The 23,291-nt window shown below is 33.2% G+C and overlaps 1 protein-coding gene across 2 annotated transcripts in view; it reads left to right on the top strand.

Annotated features, from left to right (window-relative positions):
- unc-5 overlaps positions 1-23,291 on the top strand; it is a 912,443-nt gene that overhangs the window by 307,868 nt on the left and 581,284 nt on the right. For both annotated transcript variants that reach the window (XM_072527515.1, XM_072527514.1), the window contains exon 3: positions 18,727-19,107. In XM_072527515.1, the coding sequence (XP_072383616.1) occupies positions 18,727-19,107 (381 nt within the window). The remainder of the gene's footprint in view (positions 1-18,726; positions 19,108-23,291) is intronic.

Here is a 23,291-nt window from a genome sequence, read left to right as displayed (position 1 = left end):
GGTTCAAATAAAAATTACATTTTATATTTGTTTTTAACGTTTTGACTTCTATTCCGGAAATCGTTTTCAAAAAATTTAAAAAAATTCTCTGAAATAATTCATACAGGAAAATCTTAGGGGGGATGTTTTTGGTTCTGGAACAGTTTATCTCAGAAGATGCCATCATTTTAGTAGATTAACCTTTCGTTTGATGCATTTTCTATCAACATCACGCCCAGCTCAATACGGCTAACAGACTATCAACGCAAACAAAAAACAAAGTACCAGCGTACATTTTTCGGTACAGGCTTAGTTTTGTTTCTATTTGTTGGTGTATTAAGTGTTGCCTGTTAGCTAGTTTATTGTTATCTATATCCCCTTACTATGCGACACCTACTTTGGCGTCGCTATCATTAATGAGGAAAAACCTCCTTTATTAAATAATTATAGACAAAGGTATTTTCGTTGTTCATAGTGTAATAACTCTCTACGTAATGTCATCGACCTGTTGCAGCTGAAGACTCTTTTATGCGCTTACAAACAAAAAACTCAATGTATAATTAAAAACTAACAACCTACCTAATGTTTAAAAATCGTTTTTAAAATCAAATTTATATTCAATTACTCATCTTGTTGATTTAATTGACTTTTAAGTAGAAAACAAACGAAGTGAGCGGTGAATTGTTAAGAACACCGGCTCACTTGATTATTTGCTTTTTCGAGAAATTGTTGTCAGTGCCTCCGGAGACATTATCTAGTATTTCTTGTCGTTATTCGTAAAATAGTTGATTAAGCCTTTGTTGCATTGTTAAATTAAAACAAATTGTCCCCTCAGGCTATGTTTGCATTGTAGAAAACGCATTCAGACTCTCAGATCACTTTGTAAAGCTCCTTCCTAGGTTTTCTTTAATTAATGAGTAATGAGGTTTTTTCTCCTACGGGAGAAGCATTAAGTAGTTTTTCTGCTGGCGATAATTTTTTGTAGACAAAGGCTGGGCATGCATAAAACGTCGGTAATAGTAAATATTTATTAACCATTGAAGAAAATTAAAGACATAACGACGCAATTGAGGAGTGGTCATTTAGTGTTAAGTGTGACTTAAAACCTATCGTGAGAACACAGTAACGTTGGATCTTATAAACAAATACTACTAACAGTACATTAAAAATATATATATGTACATATATTAATTTTTGTGCGGTTTGATATTACAATATAATTATGTTGCATATGTTGCCCCAATTCCCAAAGTTGATGTGTAATGTGACGTAGTAGATGGAAAATCAGTTTCACCCTATGACCTCATACTTTCTTATGCCCAAGTCTTCCAATCCTCGCATTGCAGCTCAAATAGTCAATTGCTATTATTTGAAATATTTTTATCCCCCAAAGTGAGGCCTATAATTTTTTTTGTAGATTTTCTATGCTTAGTCTGCTTTCATCAAAGCATATTTCACCAAGACTTTCCCCAAAGTTAAAAAGAGTTATTGTGTCACAGAGAAGAACTTCTGATCATTATAAATATATAAGAACACTTTCATGACTACTTGTATGAGCAACAGTTTTTATTAATAATTCATTACTTTAAAATATAGCGGCAATGTGGATCCAGCAACCAGGAGTATCAATTTACATCACAACATCGTAGAGGATGATTTGTCAAACAACGCTAACAAAGAACACCGTATACAATTAACTGTAAGAACTCCGATGGATGAGAGATTGACTACTAATTGATTACCTTATTTATAATAATACGTTTTCGTATAAAATAAATTTTATCTGGCACAACAACTGGTCTTAGATGACCTTCACGACTTTCGTCTGTGAGACAACAAAGACAATGTAACAATTCATTGTAAAAGACATTCATATGTGAATATCGAAAAAAAAACTGCATCCACAACGAGTCACTGTTTGGTGCAGTGGGATCGGTGGTGTTTGGACTGAAGGCATCGTTGGAGCATAATTGGAGCTTCTTTGAAAATAGGCCTGATCAAGCAGTGTCTGTCGCTAGTGCTGGATATCGCAACGTGATATTGATTGGATGACATTGATGTGGACTAGATGTGGTTTGAACAAGCCGGTGAAACAATTCAATTACTGCATTAGACATTTACTGGTCATGTACTGTCTCGTTTCGGTGATCAGAATTGGCTCCCTAGATCGTGTGATTTAACTCCATTGGATTTTTTGTGGCTTTTTATGTAGTCAAATATCTGTGCCAACGAGCCTACAACCACCTGTGCATTAAAGAGGGAAATTCAACGCTGCAGCTATAACATTCAGCCACATTTATGTAAAATGGTCATAGACAATTTTGATAAACGGTTAAGTATGTGTCATCCAAACCCTGTTGTCTAATATGCTACTTTATCCATAACCCTATCCTATGTACTTTACAATTCAATAAACAAATTACAATCTAAAGAATAAAACAATGTTATCTATCAATTCGAATCTTGCGTAAATTTTGGGATACCACTTACTTGTCACTTTGATTGAGATATCGCAGTCTAGTTTATGGCACAAATTTCACATTTCAACAAAAGCGTTAGATGACATCTGATAACATATGACTAGAACTGAATATATAAGTAAGCCCCTCGTATATTCAATATCCCCCTGTAATTCTGTCAGATTTTCTCATAAAACAATTTACCAAGTGGATTGTCATTGTCAACTTCGAGATATTTGTTCAGCATATCTACTTGAATCTTCAAGCACAACAAACTCTTCATCGCTGGCAAAACAGAAACGGGCCTCGTCGAGAAGTGCTCCCAGTCAGGCCGCGTAAATTTTTAAACTCTCTTAAAAATGCATTGGGTGTAGAATTGAGCAAATGTTTGGATTTAATTTCCACGAACAAAGTTTGACTGTAGGAATTGAATTTAAAATTATCTGCCTATAGACAGATAATGCGTCGTTTAGCATCCGATTCGAACAATGGGCTGGAGCTTTTGTTTGTTTATTTATATCGGGGATGGGGTTTATCGGTTCTCCTAATAAATTGCGGGTTAGTTGCGGTACGCTGGACTCATTCATGTTTTGCGATATTTTTTGGACATTATCGCTTTTGTCAGATGGCTGGGACATTATTTTTGGGTACAGTGAGCTATGAACAAATTATCCGTTCAAATTTATATGCCATTTGTGCCCTAAATAGCGGCGGAAATAATAATAACTTCCAAATAAAATGGTTATAATGGGGTAAATAGATATTTATAGATTGTTGAAATGACGATTTCGTTGATTCAGACTTTCATGCATTTATTGTGTCATTGAAGTCAACGTTTTAGCAGGTAACCCTTGCCTTTGTCAAGGTCTATAGGTAGAAAATTTTGCATCCGGGTTTCTTTTTACTTATTATGAACAAGGACAAAAATTGTATGAATTTTCCGTGTACTTAAAATAGGCTGTAGACACCAATATACAATAGCTTTTGTAATTAACCTTCATAGGTCATAGGTATGTGTTTAAGTAAAGTCTGTAAAAGTCTTTACGCAATAATCAATTCTTATACGGTGTGTGGATATGTAAATAACTTAATCAGCTAATCGCTTAATTGAAAAAAATTCGATGCGCTCTATAGATTGTCTCAAAAATACCACAATTTTACACCTCACATCTAAAAGAATCAGTTGCTTGCTTCTTTCGTTTAAACAATAAAATCCTTCTCAACCGATGTGTCACACGTTTCGTCATATAAAACAATTACCAAGAGCTATATATCATTTTAAAGTAAGACATAAATGAAAGACGACAAGAAGACAGCGATATTGTACCCGTTGGATACGATCCCTAACGAATTTTTCTGGATATTTTCTTGCTTACAATTTATTTCGCGCGTTTTCCCGACAGCCTTGGGACGTTTTTGTTTTCCTAGTCATCTTTTTGCGGTTTCATTCTGTTTTTTTGCAGGTAATAATGGACGAAAAATTGTTTTTTACTCGCGGGCTTCTCGAGAAATACTACTTTGTAAGAGAGAATTGCGTTTTGGTTTTTAAAAAGATGATGAATGGATGTGTCTTTTTCGCCTTTTATGTAAGACAAGAGATTTTTATTATACTGATTGTAAAAAGATAAAAAACAAGCTTGAGAATAATGTGATTCGACACGGAAAGTCTCGAAAAGCTGGAATAAAACAGTGGTATTTAGTTTTTAGCAAACGATATTCTTCCAGTTGGAATTATGGCATGTTTCGTAAATCTGTCATTTAGTTGTAAAATTTTTTACTGCTTTTAGAGAAGTCATCACACACTGCCTTACTATCGATTGTGTCTTCTTCTTGGAGTCTTTAGGGTGGAGCAATTTGATACTGATACTCTGATACCTCATAAAATTTGCAATCTACTACCTTCAATGACTTAGGTTATTTCTTAGTCGACAATGACCTATCAGAGAATGGCGGAGGATAGGAAATGGTAAATGGTAATGATAAAGAGTGAATGAGCGACCAATATTAGTAGAAGAAAGAAAAGAAAATCGCATGGGAAGAAAGGGATAAGAGCTTGGGGAAATAAAAATTAAACTAAAATGAATTTGTAAAGAAGTGAAACTGAGAAAAGAATCAAAGTAACAAAGGGCCACAAAGGTACATTAGATTTGGTGCGAAATAGAAAGAAGGTTCAATTTGGTAATATATTTCACCTTCAGTCTAACTTATACTTGCACAATTGTGTATTCCAATTCATAATTTACACTTTTAAGTGGTTAGGTCGCAGAGATTGTATTAGGCATTTTTGAGATTATTGTATAGGTAATTCTGGGTCTTCTTCTCCTTGTGACCTGCTTGATTATCTTGCGCGGGCCTTCAAATTGACTATACTAATTTTATTGACGGCAGCTCAATCTGATATACCATCTTCTCAGGTTTCTAAGCCATTACGTTCTTCTTCGACCTGCCCCTCTTCTTCCGTCGATCCTGCCTTGTATTATTAAATGAAGTATACTATATCCCTCTGGGTGACGTATTATATGGCCAAAATATTCCAGTTTTTGATTTTTGCAAATCTGCTGCAAACCAACGTTGTTACGAGCTCTATTTACTCAAGTTATTCATAGGATTCCCCGATACACCCAGATTCAAAAAGTTTTCAGTTTTCTGAAAAGTGTATCCGATAAAGTCCAACCTTCGACACCATATAAAAGAACAGAGAACGTATAAAATCTTACTAATCCAATTTTCATTCTCAAAGTGTTATTTTTGCCACATATGATTTTCTTTATCTTAAAAAATGGAGCTCTGGCGTTCTCTACACGTAATTTCTTTAACCAGGTCCCAGTTCTCATTTAGATTACAACCAAAGTAAGTGATACTTTTGGATGTATTGGCGTTTTACTGACAACCATCATATTTATTTTTGTGGTGTTTAGTTTCAGTTCATATCTATCACACGTTGTAGCATTCCTATTAATGTTGAAGTTGAGATGTTGACGTTCTTTATAACTATTTGAAATTAACACAGTGCCATCGGCGTGCCTCAAATTATAAACACTATCTAATGCTTTATTGAAGACGAACACCAAATTGATGTTAAATATTAGTGGGGACAAAATGCAGCTCTGTCTTACCCCTTGGAGCTCTTGAAAATTATTCCTGACAATCCTGATGTTTACACGTTGATGCCAGTAAATATTTTTAATAATGCTTAGGTCTTTATCGTCAATACCTACCTGCTAAAGAATGGCTATTATTGACCTTCGTTAAGTCACGTATTAATTGATGGGAGGCATTCCAGTAGTATAATAGACGTAAGAACTAGACGGGGACCAGATAGCGATACAGACCATTTCCTAGTAAAGGCCAAGCTCAGAACTAGAATCTCAACACAAACAACAGACAAACAGATGAAGATCGAAAGATGGAATGTGTCTAAATTGGAAGAAAAAGAGGGAAAGAGACAATACCAACTAGAATTAAGAAACAGATTCCAGGTGTTGGAAACGAAAGAAAATGAAAGAGAAAATATAGACCAGAAATGGCACTCCATTAAAACGATCATTACAGAAACAGCAGAGAAGTGTATAGGTCGGAAGAGAAAAGCAAAAAGAAATAAATGGTTTGATGAAGAATGCGAGGATACCTTAAAAGAAGCAAACAAAAGAAGAATCGACTACCTAGCAAACCCGACGGATGAAAAGCGTGAACAATACAATAGAGAGAGAGCCTTAGCCAGAAGAACAGTAAGGAGAAAAAAGAGACAACATTTACAACAACAAATTGAAAAAGTAGAACGTGAACACAGAAGCAAGCAAAATAAAAAATTCTACAAAGAAGTAAGACAACATAAGAAAGGTGCATATATAAGAACACCGAACTTTGTGAGAGATAAAAATGAGCAAATGATTACAGCTGAAAATAAAATAATAGAAAGATGGGCTGAATACTTTGAAAGTCTTCTAAATGTCCAGGTAGACGCGGATGGAAATAAAGCAAATTGTGAGTACCAAACGGCCGAGATAGAAGTACCCCCGCCAAGCCTGGAAGAAATTATCACGGCGATAGAAACCCTAAAAAATGACAAATCCCCGGGATTAGACAATATTGATGCAGAACTGATTAAAAAAGGAGGGCATGAACTTAGAACTAAAATACACCAAAATTAATGAAAGAAGCCTGGGAACAAGAAATAATGCCAAAAGAATGGAGTGGCTGTATTATCGTGCCAATACATAAAAAAGGCAGAAAGGATACATGTGGCAACTACAGGGGAATCTCACTAATCGGTACTATATATAAGATATTAGCTTCAGTTGTACTAAAACGATTATTGCCATATACAGAGGAAGTTATTGGCGATTACCAATGCGGCTTTAGGCCTGGAAGATCAACAATCGATCAAATATTTACTATTAGACAAATGCTAGAAAAGTATTGGGAATATAATAAAGAAGTACACCAGATCTTCATAGATTTCGAACAAGCATATGATTCCATAGATCGCTTAAAACTGTGGAGTGCAATGATGGAGTTAGGCGTACCAAAGAAGCTGACCATGATTGCGCGAATGTGTGTCAACAATTCCTTTGCACAAATTAGAATAGGAGGCAAAACTTCAAAGGCTTTCGGCATAAGCACCGGACTCAGACAGGGAGACCCGCTGTCCCCATTACTATTTAACCTAGCATTGGAATATGCAATGCGAAAAATCTATACCAGAGTCAAACCAGACATAACTGCCAGAGGAGCAAAGATTATTCTCGCATTTGCAGATAATGTAGATGCAGTAGCACAGACAACACTGGAAGTTAAGGATATAGTATCGAACTTTGAAGAAGCAACACTAAGCGTAGGCCTGAAAATAAACGAAGAAAAAACTAAATACATGGTCGTATCAAAAAAGGAACGACAGCGAATAAGACAAAACATTACCATAAACGATCATAATTTTGAGGTGGTCAAAGAATTCAAATACCTAGGAGCAACAATTACCAGTGAAAACACAGGAGAACGGGAGGTTGAAATACGAATACTGGCGGGGAATAAATCATTCTTTGCCATTCAACATCTAATGAGGTCAAAACTTCTCTCAAGGCGTGCCAAAATCCAAATGTACAAAACCATAATACGACCAGCAGTGACATATGGAAGTGAAACATGAACATTGAGAAAGAAAGAAATCAATAAGCTATTAGTATGGGAACGCAAAATCCTGCGAATTATATATGGTCCTTGCAGGGACAGCGTGACAAATGAATGGAGGAGCAGATACAACAATGAAATAGAGAGTCTCTTCGGGAAAGGAAACATCGTAAGATACATAAAAGCCAATAGATTAAGATGGGCAGGCCACGTGGTACGGAGTGATGACGACAGACTGATTAGCAATGTGTTTTGGGAAAGACCAGATGGTAGAAGATGGACAGGAAGGCCTAGAAAAAGGTGGAAAGACGCAGTCAGGGAAGACCTGGAGAAGATGGAAGTAAGGCCATGGGAAATAATAGCACAGGATCGGAATCAATGGAAGGCAATAGTAAACGCGGCAGAAACTCACGAAGAGTTGTAAAAGCCAATGATGATGATGTTAAGTCAATAAAATACATCTCTGTACCATAAGCTGAATACTAAATTGTGCTTCTATGCTTCAAAGGATATTGCGGAACCCAAACTGTGTGTCACTAAGTTGTTCCTCTATTTGTTGGTACATCCTTGAGTACAAAATTCGAAAAAAGATTTTTAAAACATGGCTCATCAAGCTAATGGTTGATAGTAATGACATCTATTCGCATTTGCTCTTTTAGGTATCGTTACAAAAGTCGACAACAGTCAATTTGTTGGTATATAACCAGTTTTATCAATTTTATTAAAATATGAAGGAGAGATCTTTTATCTGAACTTTCAAAAAACTTTGCGAATCTGGTTGCTTGTTCAATTTCGTCCATAATTATGTCAGGTCCTGCCACTACTTCTTTAATTGCAAGATTGGGCCTTTCATCATTAAACAGTACCTCAATATAACTTTCTGATTTGTCTATTTTATCCAAATAAGTGATAATCAGTTTGCTGTCTCTATCAACGATGTTATTTATATGTTTTTTTGTACTGACCAGTTACTTCTCTTATTTTTTTTGCATGATAAATGCATCATGTTTTTCCTGTAACACATCAATTTCCAAACAATTGTTTTCGAAGTACGTTTCTTTTGCAGCTTGTATTTTATTCCTTCTCCTCTCCTCATAAGCTTGTTTATATATTTCGACGTTTGATTCTTAAATTTGCGTCTTCTGTCCATTAGATTCAAAATATCATTGGTCATCTAGTGTTGTTTGTGAAATTTTATAGTTATTTTAAATCGGTACTTTTTGGCGTAATATTAGCTAAAGTAGTAGAAATAAAACTTTATACAAAGTATCAAACGTGGCTGTCTGTCTATCAAATGCATATAAAATTGTACAAAGTAATTTTCTCAATTATTAAAGGTAGAAAATACATTTTGAAAACAAACAGTCATAAATTCAATCTGTCACACTTCGTCTTCTTATTGGTAACTACAAACAAATAGCCAACAAACAATAGCGCGTTTAATTAGCATTACTGTACTCTGGCCATAACAAACACTAACATGTCTGCTTTTTCAAACGTCAATCAAATGGAAAACAGCCCAAGTAAGTAGCGAACAGTTAGAATACGCTTTTGCCCCATGGTCACCTCTTCCTGCTTATTACTCCTGCCACGCTACACCTCTCGACAAACGTTGTAACAATACCGTTGTTCATTTCCACTTTTTCTGCGCATTTTTCGGAAGCTTTCGCCTGGAGATGCGTTATAATAGAACAATCGGAGATATTATTAGTCACGATTGCGAACAACTCGAGTTTATTACTGGAGGGCTTCAATTCTACAGAAGCTGGTAGCCGGAGAGCGATTTGAAGAAGTAGTCGGAGCAGAATTATTATTCATAGGCGGCACAGGCAGTCGATGTTTAGAAACCGAATAACTTTATTCGTTATATTGTAAAAATGGACGCTTCTACTTAATATTAGTATAGCACAAAGTTGATAAATTGTAATACATACCTTAATGATGTCTTCTGTTGAACGTTAGTGATGTTTTTGATTGTTTGATAATCATTGTTGCTTATGCCCCTCATCTATGGACAATATAATATTTTTTCACACAATAAACGGTAGGCAGTGTTTGAGATACACAAAATGATTGAGGACCACGTTGCTTAGAGCCGGGAGAGATATGGGGGTGGTTCTTACGATATACTTACTAGCCAAAAAAATTGAAGAAAAAGAAAATTAGAAGGTGATAGATACTAGAGTAAAACTGGAAATATTGAATAAATGAAACAAAGAAAAATTTTAAACCACTTGCCATAAAGGGCGTTACCGAATTCTTTTTTTATAGCTTCTTAAAATTAGGGAAAAGAAGACAAGATATATACAAGATAGAAATACAAGATAGATTACTTCATTCACTTAGAGAATCTTAACTTTCCGTACACACACATATATTTCTAGTATACCAAACACACACTGGGGTGGTGTCTCATAATCCCCTCCCCCCTCCGCGTTATATTTCTAATGTTTAACAAATATCGAAAATGAAACAACTTTAAGATATTCCTACGGGTTAATTTTCACAAACAAATAATATTGTACAAAAAAAATTAATATTTTAAAAATTTGCTTCATCAAAACTCAACATATGTCAATAAGAATGAAAATCCTGGGTTAAAATAAACTTATAAACAACTAATTAGTTTTATATCAGGGACATAAACTATGGAAACGATAAGAAAATGTACTCAGACTTGTTCAGTACAGTATTTACAAATTAATGGTCTCTGTTCGTTGAATATGGGAATATGGGAACATTTTGAAAATGCCTGTTATGTTTTCCGATTTCTAGATCTACGGCAAAATCCACACCCTGCAGTTTTTTTGCATAAATTGTACTTCGCGAGGTTGTTCTTTTATATTCAGAACACCTCTAATCAGATTTTCCAATCCTTTCCTGAAAGTAGTAATCTCCAACATAGATTTCAAATGAGACTCCATCCAATTAAACGCAAGTCTGTTGAGAAATTCTCTTCTTTGAAATTTTGAATTAGTCACTCCAAAATTGTATAAAACCATTGCATTTATTTCCGCTTGATCAAGCATCCCATAAAAAAACGCGTTGGCCACCTCGTAGATATTGCTGTTGTATAGGTGTGGCATCGAAAGTGCCTGAATCCCCTTACTATTCTAATCCAAAATTATTATGGTTTTTTTTGTAACTTCAACGATATTTGAGTAAAGTACTGTGGATAATAATAATACAAACTTAATATTTTTAGGTGTAAATGATACCAAAGTTTTGTTATCGTCAAATACAAACTTTGATTCGCCCTCCTTCTTTCCACTCAGAAAACGCTTGTTTTCTCTTAGGGTTTCTATCATGGCTCGCTTCATCTCAGTCAACATTTTTTTAAAAAGGTCTGCTGATAACAACCAATTGTCAACGGTGATATTTCTGCCTGTTCCATGAATTGGTTCCGATAATTGTTTGAGTTAATGCAAGGGAACTGGTTCATTAAGTTCCGTAGTGAAATTTTCAACATGAGGAATCGTAACATACTTATCTGGTTTCGAAGACATATAAATTCTGAACGGACATTTGCCCCGATAACCCATTAACAGCTCGTCGATAGTGAAGTATTCGTGCGACGTGTATGTAGTAGGTACTCTCTAAAATGTATCACAAAGATATCCCATATTTGTCTGATAGGAGCAAACTTATCATTTTGATTTCTTTCATAGCGGGTAACCTTACCATCAAATCGGAAAAATCTATTCAAGAGCATTGTAGCTCTGTACAACGAATTTGCGTATTTAGAAGACCAAAGTTCCTGTCAGTTCAAATGTGCAGACTGCTGAGTACCACAAAAGTATAAAAGTCCGATAAATGCCTTTGTCTCTACAATATTAGTAAGACTATGGAACATTTTTCGATTATCTATCGTTCCTTTCTATTTTCTATGAATTTCTTTATTTGTATGAAGCACTATTTTCTTCAGTATTTCTTTAGAAAATAGTAATGACGATACTTCCACATTTATGGCTACTCCTTTTGGACCAGGAAGATGACTCACGATATTCTTGTTTTGCCGTCTTCCGCGTTTTTCTGGAATTTCAGTACTCTACCTGATCCTGATCAATCTGTATCCACATTTACCTTTTATCACTGAAGTTCTGGACTTCTTGATGTTAGATCGGCCTGGCTCATACATTGCCGCAGCGTTTTCTGATTCTTCTCTATTATCTGTACAAGACGACAGCTCTTGTTCAGTATCAGATGGTTCTTGCTTCTCCAGAACGTCGAAGTCATCACCAGAGTCAAAAATTTATTCATTTTCAGACAATTCGGTACCATCTTTTAATTCTAAGAGCGACTCAATCATTTCATCGTGCAATTCTAATTCAGTCAAAGGCCTTTTTCGCTGCCAAATGTATTATTTTTTGTTAGATAATAAAAACTAAATCCACTTACTTTTTACGATCAATAACAGCGATAATACAAAATGTCTATTCAAAAAAAAACGTTAGGTACGCTCAATACACACTGTCCGAATACAAAGTCCCGAACGTTTTCGGACTAATCAGTCCATTTTCAGTGAACTTTTGTAGTACTTCCTTAAATAACCGCAAAACTGCGGTTGGGTTTACATTGATTGAACCATACTTAAAAGTAATAACTTATACGGCAGTATGCCGATGAAATTGGATTATTACCGAAAACATGTCCCTACTTGAAAAATTTATTTCTCCATCCGAACTTTCGGAATGGAAAAATATCGGAATTCATATATATATATATATATATATATATATATATATATATATATATATATATATATATATATATATATATATATATATATATATATATAGAAAAGAAATTTAATCTTTGCAGATTAGTTAAATAGTAAACTCTTAAATATTGGGGAAATCTGCAAGAAAGACTCTAATGTGTATCAATTGTTTCGCCGAACGTTTTCGCCAAAGAGAATTAATTTGGCTTCTTCAGGGCTGAAAGAGAATAAATTATAATTAGCTACCATATATTATCTATTAAAACATTATTGATCTTACCGTAACTTAGAATTGTTAGAGTTAGAATATTAAAAAACTTAGCTAGTAACATAGTGGTGTTTTTTGTTACTATGTGCAAAAAAAGTTTTTTGTAAGGTTTGAAATGTATGGTAGCTTTGAACTTGACACGTAAAGGCTTACCCAAGGTTAATCGAAAAACCCAATGTAACTACATTTAAAAGGAGGTAATTCTTTGAATTGTCGGCAATAACTAAATTTTTGATTTTTAGATAGTTTAAAAGTGAGGTTCTGTTTTAGCCAGAACGCAAGCGCTGACAACTTCATTGTTCTTATGAATCTTTATGTCGTTAAGGTTCATTGGTAAAAAACGAATGAATTTAAATCCCAGTATAGGGAAATATTATTTTGATTTACTTTATTTAATTATATTATATTGTTCATGTATTCTTGCATCTTATTGAGATGTATCTAAGAAAAGCAAGGGAATGTTATATATTTTTTTGTGTTAATGAAAATTAATTATAAAGGTATGTTAGTTGTTAATGGATATATCAGTCAAGTTAGTTATCTGTGATATAGTATTGTTCTTGGTATCTGATTTAAGTAACAAGTGGTATATATCGCTTAGATTCTTGATTTCATTCTTAACATTAATGGAGAAATCGTTAAGGAAAATATAAGACATTTCAATGAACTCTCTTTTAGATTTATTGTTCTCACGGTGGAGAATTGTGGTGTTAGTATAGTCCATGAGATGACCAGTGGAATGGACATGTTTGGCTAATGCACAACGGTCAGGGTGAAGTCGAGAATCACTTTTGTGTAGTGTAATACGTGATTTCAATAATTGAGATGTTTGACCGATGTAGGAATTGTTGCAAGAGAGACATGGAATGTTGTAGACAATATTACTAAGCCTATCTATGGGAGTCTTATCTTTTATCTTAGAATAAAGATTATTAATTGTTAGGGCTGATCTACAAGCCACATTAAGTTTAATGTTGTTATTATTATTGCCAAAGCTATTTTCAACACTTTTCAGAATCCTTGTTAACCCCGGAGTGATATCTCTGAAATATGGTAGTGAAAAATATTTGTTTATAGGAGTATTCGAGACTGGGTTCCCACTTAAGACATCAGGATCAGCATTGTTAGTCGCGAAGGAAGGTGTAATATCTTCGTCATGGATAGTATTAAACAAAATCTTATTAACTAATGGTGTTGGATAACACCATTAGTTAATGGTGTTATCCAACACCAACACCATAATGGTGTTGGTGTGTTTTTATTTCAAACGCTTATCCAACACCATTAGTTAATAAGATTTTGTTTAATACTATCCATGACGAAGATATTACACCTTCCTTCGCGACTAACAATGCTGATCCTGATGTCTTAAGTGGGAACCCAGTCTCTATATAATTAAATAAAGTAAATCAAAATAATATTTCCCTATACTGGGATTTAAATTCATTCGTTTTTTACCAATGAACCTTAACGACATAAAGATTCATAAGAACAATGAAGTTGTCAGCGCTTGCGTTCTGGCTAAAACAGAACCTCACTTTTAAACTATCTAAAAATCAAAAATTTAGTTATTGCCGACAATTCAAAGAATTACCTCCTTTTAAATGTAGCTACATTGGGTTTTTCGATTAACCTTGGGTAAGCCTTTACGTGTCAAGTTCAAAGCTACCATACATTTCAAACCTTACAAAAAACTTTTTTTGCACATAGTAACAAAAAACACCACTATGTTACTAGCCAAGTTTTTTAATATTCTAACTCTACAATTCTAAGTTACGGTAAGATCAATAATGTTTTAATAGATAATATATGGTAGCTAATTATAATTTATTCTCTTTCAGTCCTGAAGAAGCCAAATTAATTCTCTTTGGCGAAAACGTTCGGCGAAACAATTGATACACATTAGAGTCTTTCTTGCAGATTTCCCCAATATTTAAGAGTTTACCATATATATATATATATATATATATATATATATATATATATATATATATATATATATATATATATATATATATATATATATATATAATACGAACAAAGATATATACATATATTTCTTCTACTCGGTTATGTGTAGCTACGCCAATGACGTAAACGAGGTAGTCGGTGGTGAATAACGGACTGCGTTTCGGGATTTATAGTCTAAGAAAGACAATAAAGTAGAATGCACATAGCCTTGATATACAATTCATAAAAACATCATCGATTGACTGCGGAAATGATAGCAAGATATTCTAATTAAAAAGATAACTGCGTGTGTACTCCTCGAACCATTTATTATTAGCTCCATTGACAGACAGATTTATAGTTTTGGCATTTTTTAACGAGTCACTGGTCATGGTTCGAGATGAAATCAATCGAGATGATTGTGGTATTAGCCTTCCAACGATTATAAAAGGACATTTAGCTGACTTATTGACAACAAAATGTTTATATTAACTAGAAATATAGTTGATGGATTCGACCGTTACTTGATGGAAATTCATTTTATGTAACAATAAAGCACTGAAAACTTTGTTTTCAAACTTCCACAAAATTTATTTTAAATTCTTATCACTACAGCTGTTTCGGCTGATTGCCTTTCTCAAGTGATCTGTTTTTGGTATGGGTTTACACTTTATAGTCTCTAATGAAATAGGCTGAGGAGGGGAGAACTGTTTGTCTCAAGTTGGTCATTCAGAATTATATCTGTGTGTTTTTTAATTTGTTGATTTCCATAGATTCTAACAAAGATAGCTTAAGGCCTTTATTTTGAATGTGGAGAATTTTAAATTCGTCATTAAAAGAATGATTATGATCTAGAAGGTGAAGTGCGTATGTAGAATCTGTTTTTCTATTATTGAAAGCCCTTTTATGTTCTGCTATTCGTTTATTAAAATTTCTACCTGTTTGACCAATGTAAGTTTTTGGGCAGTCGCCACATTTAAGTTTGTACACACCACTGTGTAAGTGTTTTTTATGTTGGCTCTTGTTGTTTTTAATATATTTGCCTAGGTTGTTATTTGTTCTGAAAGCTGGTGTTATTCCTTTCTTTTTTATGTGTTTGGCTATTTTTGTTGATATTTTGCCTGTATATGTAATCGAGCAGAAGGTACTGGGTTTTTTCTCTTGTGGTGGAAATACTAAGTTCAGGGCTTTCTTGTGTAGTTTTTGATTTAACGTTTTATTAATTGTTTGTTCGTTGTATCCATTGTTTACTGCTATTTGCTTAATGATATTTAATTCTGTCTCAAAATTGTATTTTGACATAGGAATTGCTGTTAATCTATGTAACATACTATAATAGGCTGCCAGTTTATGTTGTGTGGGATGGGATGATGAATTGTGAATAGTCGTGTCAGTATGGGTAGGTTTATGAAATATGGAGAAGTCATGTTTGTTTTTAAGTCTGGTAATTTTTAAATCTACAAAATTTATGCATTGATTTTGTTCTGTTTCTATTGTAAATTCAATATGACTATGAAGAGAATTAATATACGATAAAAATTGGTCGAGTTGCCTGTTAGTTCCTGTGAAACATACCAGTACATCGTCTACGTATCTCCACCAATATAAAAACTGTTTGAATATGGGATGTTTTAAAATCTTTGTCTCTAGATGATCCATAAAAATATCTGATAGCAATGGGCTTAGAGGATTGCCCATTATAAGTCCTGCACTGTTATTTGTATATAATTCATTATTAAATTCAAAGTAGTCCTGGTTTATGCAAACTTCAAGAAAATGTAAAATTTCAGATGTAATGATTGGATTTGTATTATTTTGGTCTAAAAGGTTTTTTACTAGAATAAAAGTTTCTGTGGGAGGGATACTAGGAAAAATATTTTTTACGTCAAATGAAATTAATCTGGAGTTGTTAGGTAACTGAAAATGTTATATTTTATTAACTAGTTCTATTGTATTTTTTATGGTAAATTTAGGTGAAAATTTAGTGTGTTCTAAAATAATCTCTAGCAGTTTTTTTGAAAGTTTATATGACGGAGCTGTATAAAAAGACACTACAGGTCTTATTGGGTGATCCGGTTTGTGTAGTTTAATGAAAGAGTATAATTTAGGAGGTTGTGGGTTCATGATACTGAGGTATTTCTGTTTTATTTCAGAATCAATAGTAAATCCAATAATAAAACATCCAACATAAAAAACACTTACACAGTGGTGTGTACAAACTTAAATGTGGCGACTGCCCAAAAACTTACATTGGTCAAACAGGTAGAAATTTTAATAAACGAATAGCAGAACATAAAAGGGCTTTCAATAATAGAAAAACAGATTCTACATACGCACTTCACCTTCTAGATCATAATCATTCTTGTAATGACGAATTTAAAATTCTCCACATTCAAAATAAAGGCCTTAAGCTATCTTTGTTAGAATCTATGGAAATCAACAAATTAAAAAACACAGATATAATTCTGAACGACCAGCTTGAGACAAACAGTTCTCCACTCCTCAACCTATTTCATTAGAGACTATAAAGTGTAAACCCATACCAAAAACAGATCACTTGAGAAAGGCAATCAGCCGAAACAGCTGTAGTGATAAGAATTTAAAATAAATTTTGTGGAAGTTTGAAAACAAAGTTTTCAGTGTTTTATTGTTACAGAAATATAGTTTCTATATGCAAATGTACTTGAATATTTTTCCTTTTTAACTAATTCTGCATTAAAGACTACGGAATGTACTTAGACAAGTTTTGTGTCTGAAAAAGAAATACAATTACATAAAATAAATTATTCATTAATCTCATTGAATCACTCTTTTAGTCCCAGGTGGAAAAGAATACAAACTGCAAGAAATACAACAAATTAGCTTGAAAGAAAGAAGTAAGTTTTTGACTATTTTCTAAGAGGAAATGGACAGTTGAAAGAAAGGAAAGTTTATTTGTGAGTCTATTTATATCCTATTACATGATCTTTGTCTTAGAATTTCTATTAAAAAAAAAACAGAAATCTTTAAAGAAAATCATATATGCAATATAATATAGGCAAATAGCTTATTATTTATTATACAAAATAAATTAACTTAATATTAACTTAACACAAATATAGTTACCAGTGGCACAGCCAGGGGGGTTTTGGGGGGTTAAATCCCCCCCAGGACCCTATTCCGACACTGTTACTCACAAATTTTTTTAAAGACTCAAAATGGAGGTAACATTATAAAAAAAATTTCGGTGACCAACCAACCCCCCCCCCCAGAGGCAAATTCTAGGTGCGCTACTGATATTTACACAACAAATAAGGTTTTATTGCAAAGTTTTCGTTTAAAATTCCAATCATCAAATTAGCTATATGCCTGCACATTCATCTGTCGTTTCATCTACGATAATATACAAGATTTTAACTTTTAAAATAATTCCACATTTTTCCATAGTTTGTATTTGTAAATCATTATTCCAGTAAGGATTTTGTAAAATGTTGTTCAAAACAGAACTTAAAACTATTGTAATTGACTTTATATAGGAATGTTTTTCTTCTTCTTTTTTTTAAATACCTTGATTATAAGGCAGAGATATTTGGACTAACTTAAAAGAAGAGATATTTCATCTTAACTTAAATTAGAATTTTATTACTAGTTTGGAGTTTAGATATAGAATGAGAAAGAGAGAAAAAGAAATAAAACTTAACGATTTGCCGCACAGTTTACAAAATGCTCCATCTCATTGTAGAGAAAGTTTCAAATATGGTTCATACACTTAACTAAGAATTCATTTGTGTAAACAAACGTCTAAAATTTTTTAAAATGTGTGTTCTTTGTTTTTCGGCGTATTCAACAAAACTAAACTCTGATATAGTTACCGACTGTACAACTGATAATTGGTTATTAAACAAGGGAAAAAGGTAAGCTTCAAGTCTCGATCAGGTACATTTTAGTAGAAATCTATTACAAACAAACCAGAAAGGCAAAATAAAGAAATAAAATAGGCAAAAAAGGTACTTTTCCCAAAATCCAAGCTTTAGTTATGATTGAAAACATCCTTATTTCTATTGAGGATACTTTTGAACAATATAGATCATTTTGATTTTTTCTGGATCCCTTATGGCTGCGGTTATCTAACATAATACAAACTATAAAAATAGTTCAAATGATCTTTAATCGATAATATATTGTAAATCATATGAATAAAAAATAACACGGACAAAATAGTAACTTTACTTTGTCTCTTTCAGATGGTGCCCTTCTCGAAGAACAATCCACCCCGAAACCCACTCCAGAACAAGACGAGTCGCTGCTCCTCAACACCGATCTCCCAATCTTCCTAGCGGAGCCCCAAAACGCCTTCGTCGTCAAAAATCGCCCGGCGACGCTACAGTGTCGCGCTGCACATGCTCTTAGTCTATACTTTAAGTGCAATGGAGCTAAAAAAGTCGAAACTGTCGAAAATTGGTTCGTGGACCCTCAGACCGGCGTGCGAATCTTCGAAGCGGATGCGAACGTTACTCGTGACATGGTCGAGGAGTTTTTCGGTAAAGAGAAATTTAAGTGCGAATGTTATGCGTGGAGTGGAAGGGGTAGTATCAAGAGCCAGCCTGCTACTGTAGAAGTTGCATGTAAGTACTTTTTTTATGTTGTAAGGAAAGGAAGTATTATTTTTATATGTGTATCCCTTTACGTACCATTCCATCACTTATAAAATTTTCTCCTGTAGCACGTTATAGGTACCAAGATTGAACAACAAGAGATGAATATACAACATATACACTACATTTTAATACAACGAGTTGTCCAAATGGACATTTGTAACAACATAGAAAAATATCTTGAAGATAATCACACAAAATGAGCCAGTATATAATATTGGAGAATTTAACGCCAAGGTAGGATAAACTGAAACTTAGAAACAATAGAGAAGAACGTCTTGTACAGCTTGTTAGTGAAAACAATCTAGTGATAAGAACACATTTGTGCTTGACTTCTGGGTGGCACTTTCCCTCTGTGGACGTGGACTATAATTTCAGTGATTTTTTCGATAATCTTGTCTGTATTTTCAGTAAGGCATTTCCTTTAATTACAATTAAGTCAAAACATCACAAACCCTTGACTACCAAAGGTATCCGCATATCAGTAAAGAATATGCGTTCACTACTGTACATCGAGAAATTTATTACCAACGTCTTTGTCATTAAATATATCTCCAAGTACAGAGGAACCTATCTAAAACTTATCAAAACAGGTACAAAAATGTACTATGAGAATCGTCTGGGAAGCTTTAAAAATGTTGCAAGGGAAACTTTGGTCCATAACAACTATCTTAACACAGCTCTATCTTAATAAAACTAACACAGCTCCAACATTTTCTCTTCCAAACTCTGAAAATCTAAATGAATGCTTCGTTAATGTCGTCATAAATGAAAACGATATGGCTGGAGCGTACTGTGGATCAGATCATAATTGTCTATTGTGTGCCAAACCTAAGCTGCCAAAAACTAAATATCAGCATACATTCTATGTTTGGAAGGATTTCGATTAAAAGATAAGTAATAATGAAAATATATTATATTCTGTTTTAGTAACAAAGGGAACATAATATTGATGATATTGTCGTCTAAAAAATTCAGTTAACCTCTGCAACGAAACACTTAAGGTGTTACAAAGCAAATACCTTAACAAATAACAGTGGCATACTGATTTATAACTTTTCAACAGTTATTAAAGATTTTATCGTGTATGTGGCTTAATAACTTAATTTCAGAAAACCTTGGAAGCGTAAAAATGAATTTCTTGTACCTACGAGAATGGTGAATGCGGACAATCAATTAGTGACAGACTGCTGCTGGCAGTAGATAGCGATCGAGTTCATTATTATAATAGCGATACGGAGTGTTTTCATAATTTTGAAATTGATCTACAGAGAGATTAAATTTATCGGTAGTGCATGCACATTTTTACCATTTTCAAGACTGTTAATAATAGCTATTTTAATCGTTTTAAGAGAAGTTATTTGTTTTGACCTCGGTGGACCTCATAATTCATTTCCATTATGGGCGTATGTAGATAATCGCTGCTTAATCGATTTATATTTTTTGGGATTTTCCATAATAATACTGTCATAATATTACCTTGTTTTAGTGATTGGTGTTTGTTTTTATTGATTTGGTTTCGTATGATTTCTTCTGAACTACAGAGGAATAAGCGTAATATCATTAATAGGAAGATTATATGGGAAGATACTGCGAGCAAAGATAGAGCAAGCGATAAAGAGAGAGAGAAGAAGTAATATAAGTTTACAAAAGATAAAAAGCAGGAAAGCTGGTGAGAAAAATGAAATCGCGTTGGAAGTAGCTAATATTGAACAAAAAGAATTGAATAGCTATGAAAAACCTAAAAACGAAAGTTTAAAAAATAACCTATTATATATGCTGATAGAAAAACCTTAATAATACTGTAACGTGTCAAAATAAAGATTGTTATATTTTGTCAAATTTTAGATATTTTAGCAAACTACCCGTATATGATTTTATCTTCTATTTTCTTTCTCTTTATTTATCGTGTCAAAACAAAATACCATAATAAACCTTCCACAGCAATCCTCACCTAAATATTGGGCGTTTCTTGTGAGAACTTCTTATCTTAAAAGGAAAATTTTAGACATGAGTTTGGCTGGGACAAATAACCCAAGATATTAACTAATTATATTTATTGTACAAGAAAAATATAATTGAGATTTTAATATTAAATAAACAAAAAACGGGTGTGGGAGTGCCAGGTAGATGTTATACTTCTATACACGCGTTCGTCGTAACAAATGTATATTGGAGTCATCGGGTAAGAGAGAGCACAAAGAGAAAAAGAAGAAAGGTACGTAGGTATATGGTGCATCGTTTGCTGTATATAGACATTTGACATATTGATTGAATCAATATTTTAATAAAAATATATATTTTTATTTTCATATATGTATAAAAGGAGTTGAATACAAAAAAAAATTTACACATACTCTGCAGTAAAATTTATTGTTTATTTTGTTGTTAATATAAAAATACAATACACTGCAACTTAATTCAATATAATAACACAATACAAATTAAAATTCAATATTCATAAGTATTTAAAAATGATAATATACATAACTTACTTACGCATATGTTTAATTTACCATGATAATAATATTAATAAAAACATAGTAATATGTATTAATAAATATTAAATATATTTACAAAAGGAACATTTTTATTTTCGAGAGAGAAAGAGAGAGAAAATATATCTTCTGTCTCTCTCTTACCTTTATCTTACATATGTAATGATTTGGCCGATTCACTCCAGACAAATTTCCAACGCCGAACGCGCGTATAGAAGTATAACTTCAAAAACAAAGCAAATTCTGCCTAAAGCTTTAAATTGATACTTTTGGAACTTTTTCTCTTCATGACTGGATAGTAGGCTTCAGATGTTGAACGTAGTTGTTGGCTTCAGATGTAGCAGAATCTAGATACTTGCATGTATCTCCAGGTAGTGTAGAGTCCTGAAAAGCAGTTGTAGTTTTAATTCCATGGTGGACCATGTGTTTTCGAAAGTCCTTAAACACCACGAAACTAAGGAAGTTTCACCTCATGTCTTGCCGAAATGTGGTCAAGAAAACACTAATAAGGCCAAAAAACAAAGAGAAAGATTTATAACGATATAAATAAATTTATTAACGAGACATGTCTTTTCAATATGAACGACATTTATAAAAACTATCTCCTACTTTTACACTGAAGTAAAACTGACATGAAAGAAATCAAGAGTTACCAACTGACAAGTAACGTTTGTCTACTGGACTTGACCCTAGAAATTTTTATATGTCTATTGCGTAGAATAAAATGTGACAACAAATGTGAAACCAATGTTTGTATTGTGAGAACGATTTTCGAAGTGGAAATTGAAACGTCCATAAACTTTAACCTTCAACTGTGTCTTATTTCCAATAAAATAGTATCTACTTGTTGTTTTGTATCTATTCTTTCTTGTGTTACTCACCTCTATGAACGACCTCGCCCATAATACACCAGGAATGAGTAACGGAGGCTTCGAGTCTATTCGAATTTAGACCACTAAGAACTGTACAACACATGTATAGAAGAAAGTATAAGTAGTTCAGGAAATGAAGCTCGAAAAAAGTTAAAACCGCGCAATTTTTTCGTCCTGCATGGATTGAGTTGAAATTTTAACAGAAGGTAGGTGATAGCCCAAGGATCAAAATCTATATCGAACCGAAGTGCGCTGAAGGGTTTTAGGCTTGAAAACTACCCCTAATTGTCAAAAATTATAAAATAACATATTAAACCTGAATATGGGTAAGATTTGGTTTTAATTAGTTAAATAATGATTATTTTATACTTTTGAATAGAGTTCCATCATATTTTAACCCTTAAAAAGCAACCCTTGTTAGAGATTAATGTACAAAAATGACTAATTCTAAAAAAATGATTTCGCCTTGGATCAATTTGGATAAAAATTTGGATTTAAGCTCAACTCACCCTCTGCTTTATAGTTTATGTTATGCCGATGAACCCTGATTGTTCTTAGGGGTGAAAACTACCCCTAATTTTCAAAAATTGTAAAATAACATTACAAATCTTAAGATGAGTGAAATTTGGTTTGGATTAGTTAAATAGTGATTTTTTTATACTTTAAAATACAATTTCATAAATTTTCAACTCTTAAAAATCAATTGTTATGAGTGCTATAGGTAAAAACAATTTTTTCCCAAAATTTTGCAACTTTTCAACTTTTGAAAATCACCCTTTACAAC

The sequence above is a fragment of the Diabrotica undecimpunctata genome, chromosome 3, assembly GCF_040954645.1.
Source record: "Diabrotica undecimpunctata isolate CICGRU chromosome 3, icDiaUnde3, whole genome shotgun sequence".
NCBI lineage: Eukaryota > Metazoa > Arthropoda > Insecta > Coleoptera > Chrysomelidae > Diabrotica > Diabrotica undecimpunctata.
Note: the sequence above shows the minus strand (reverse complement) of the source record. Positions and strands in the feature narration are given on the sequence as shown.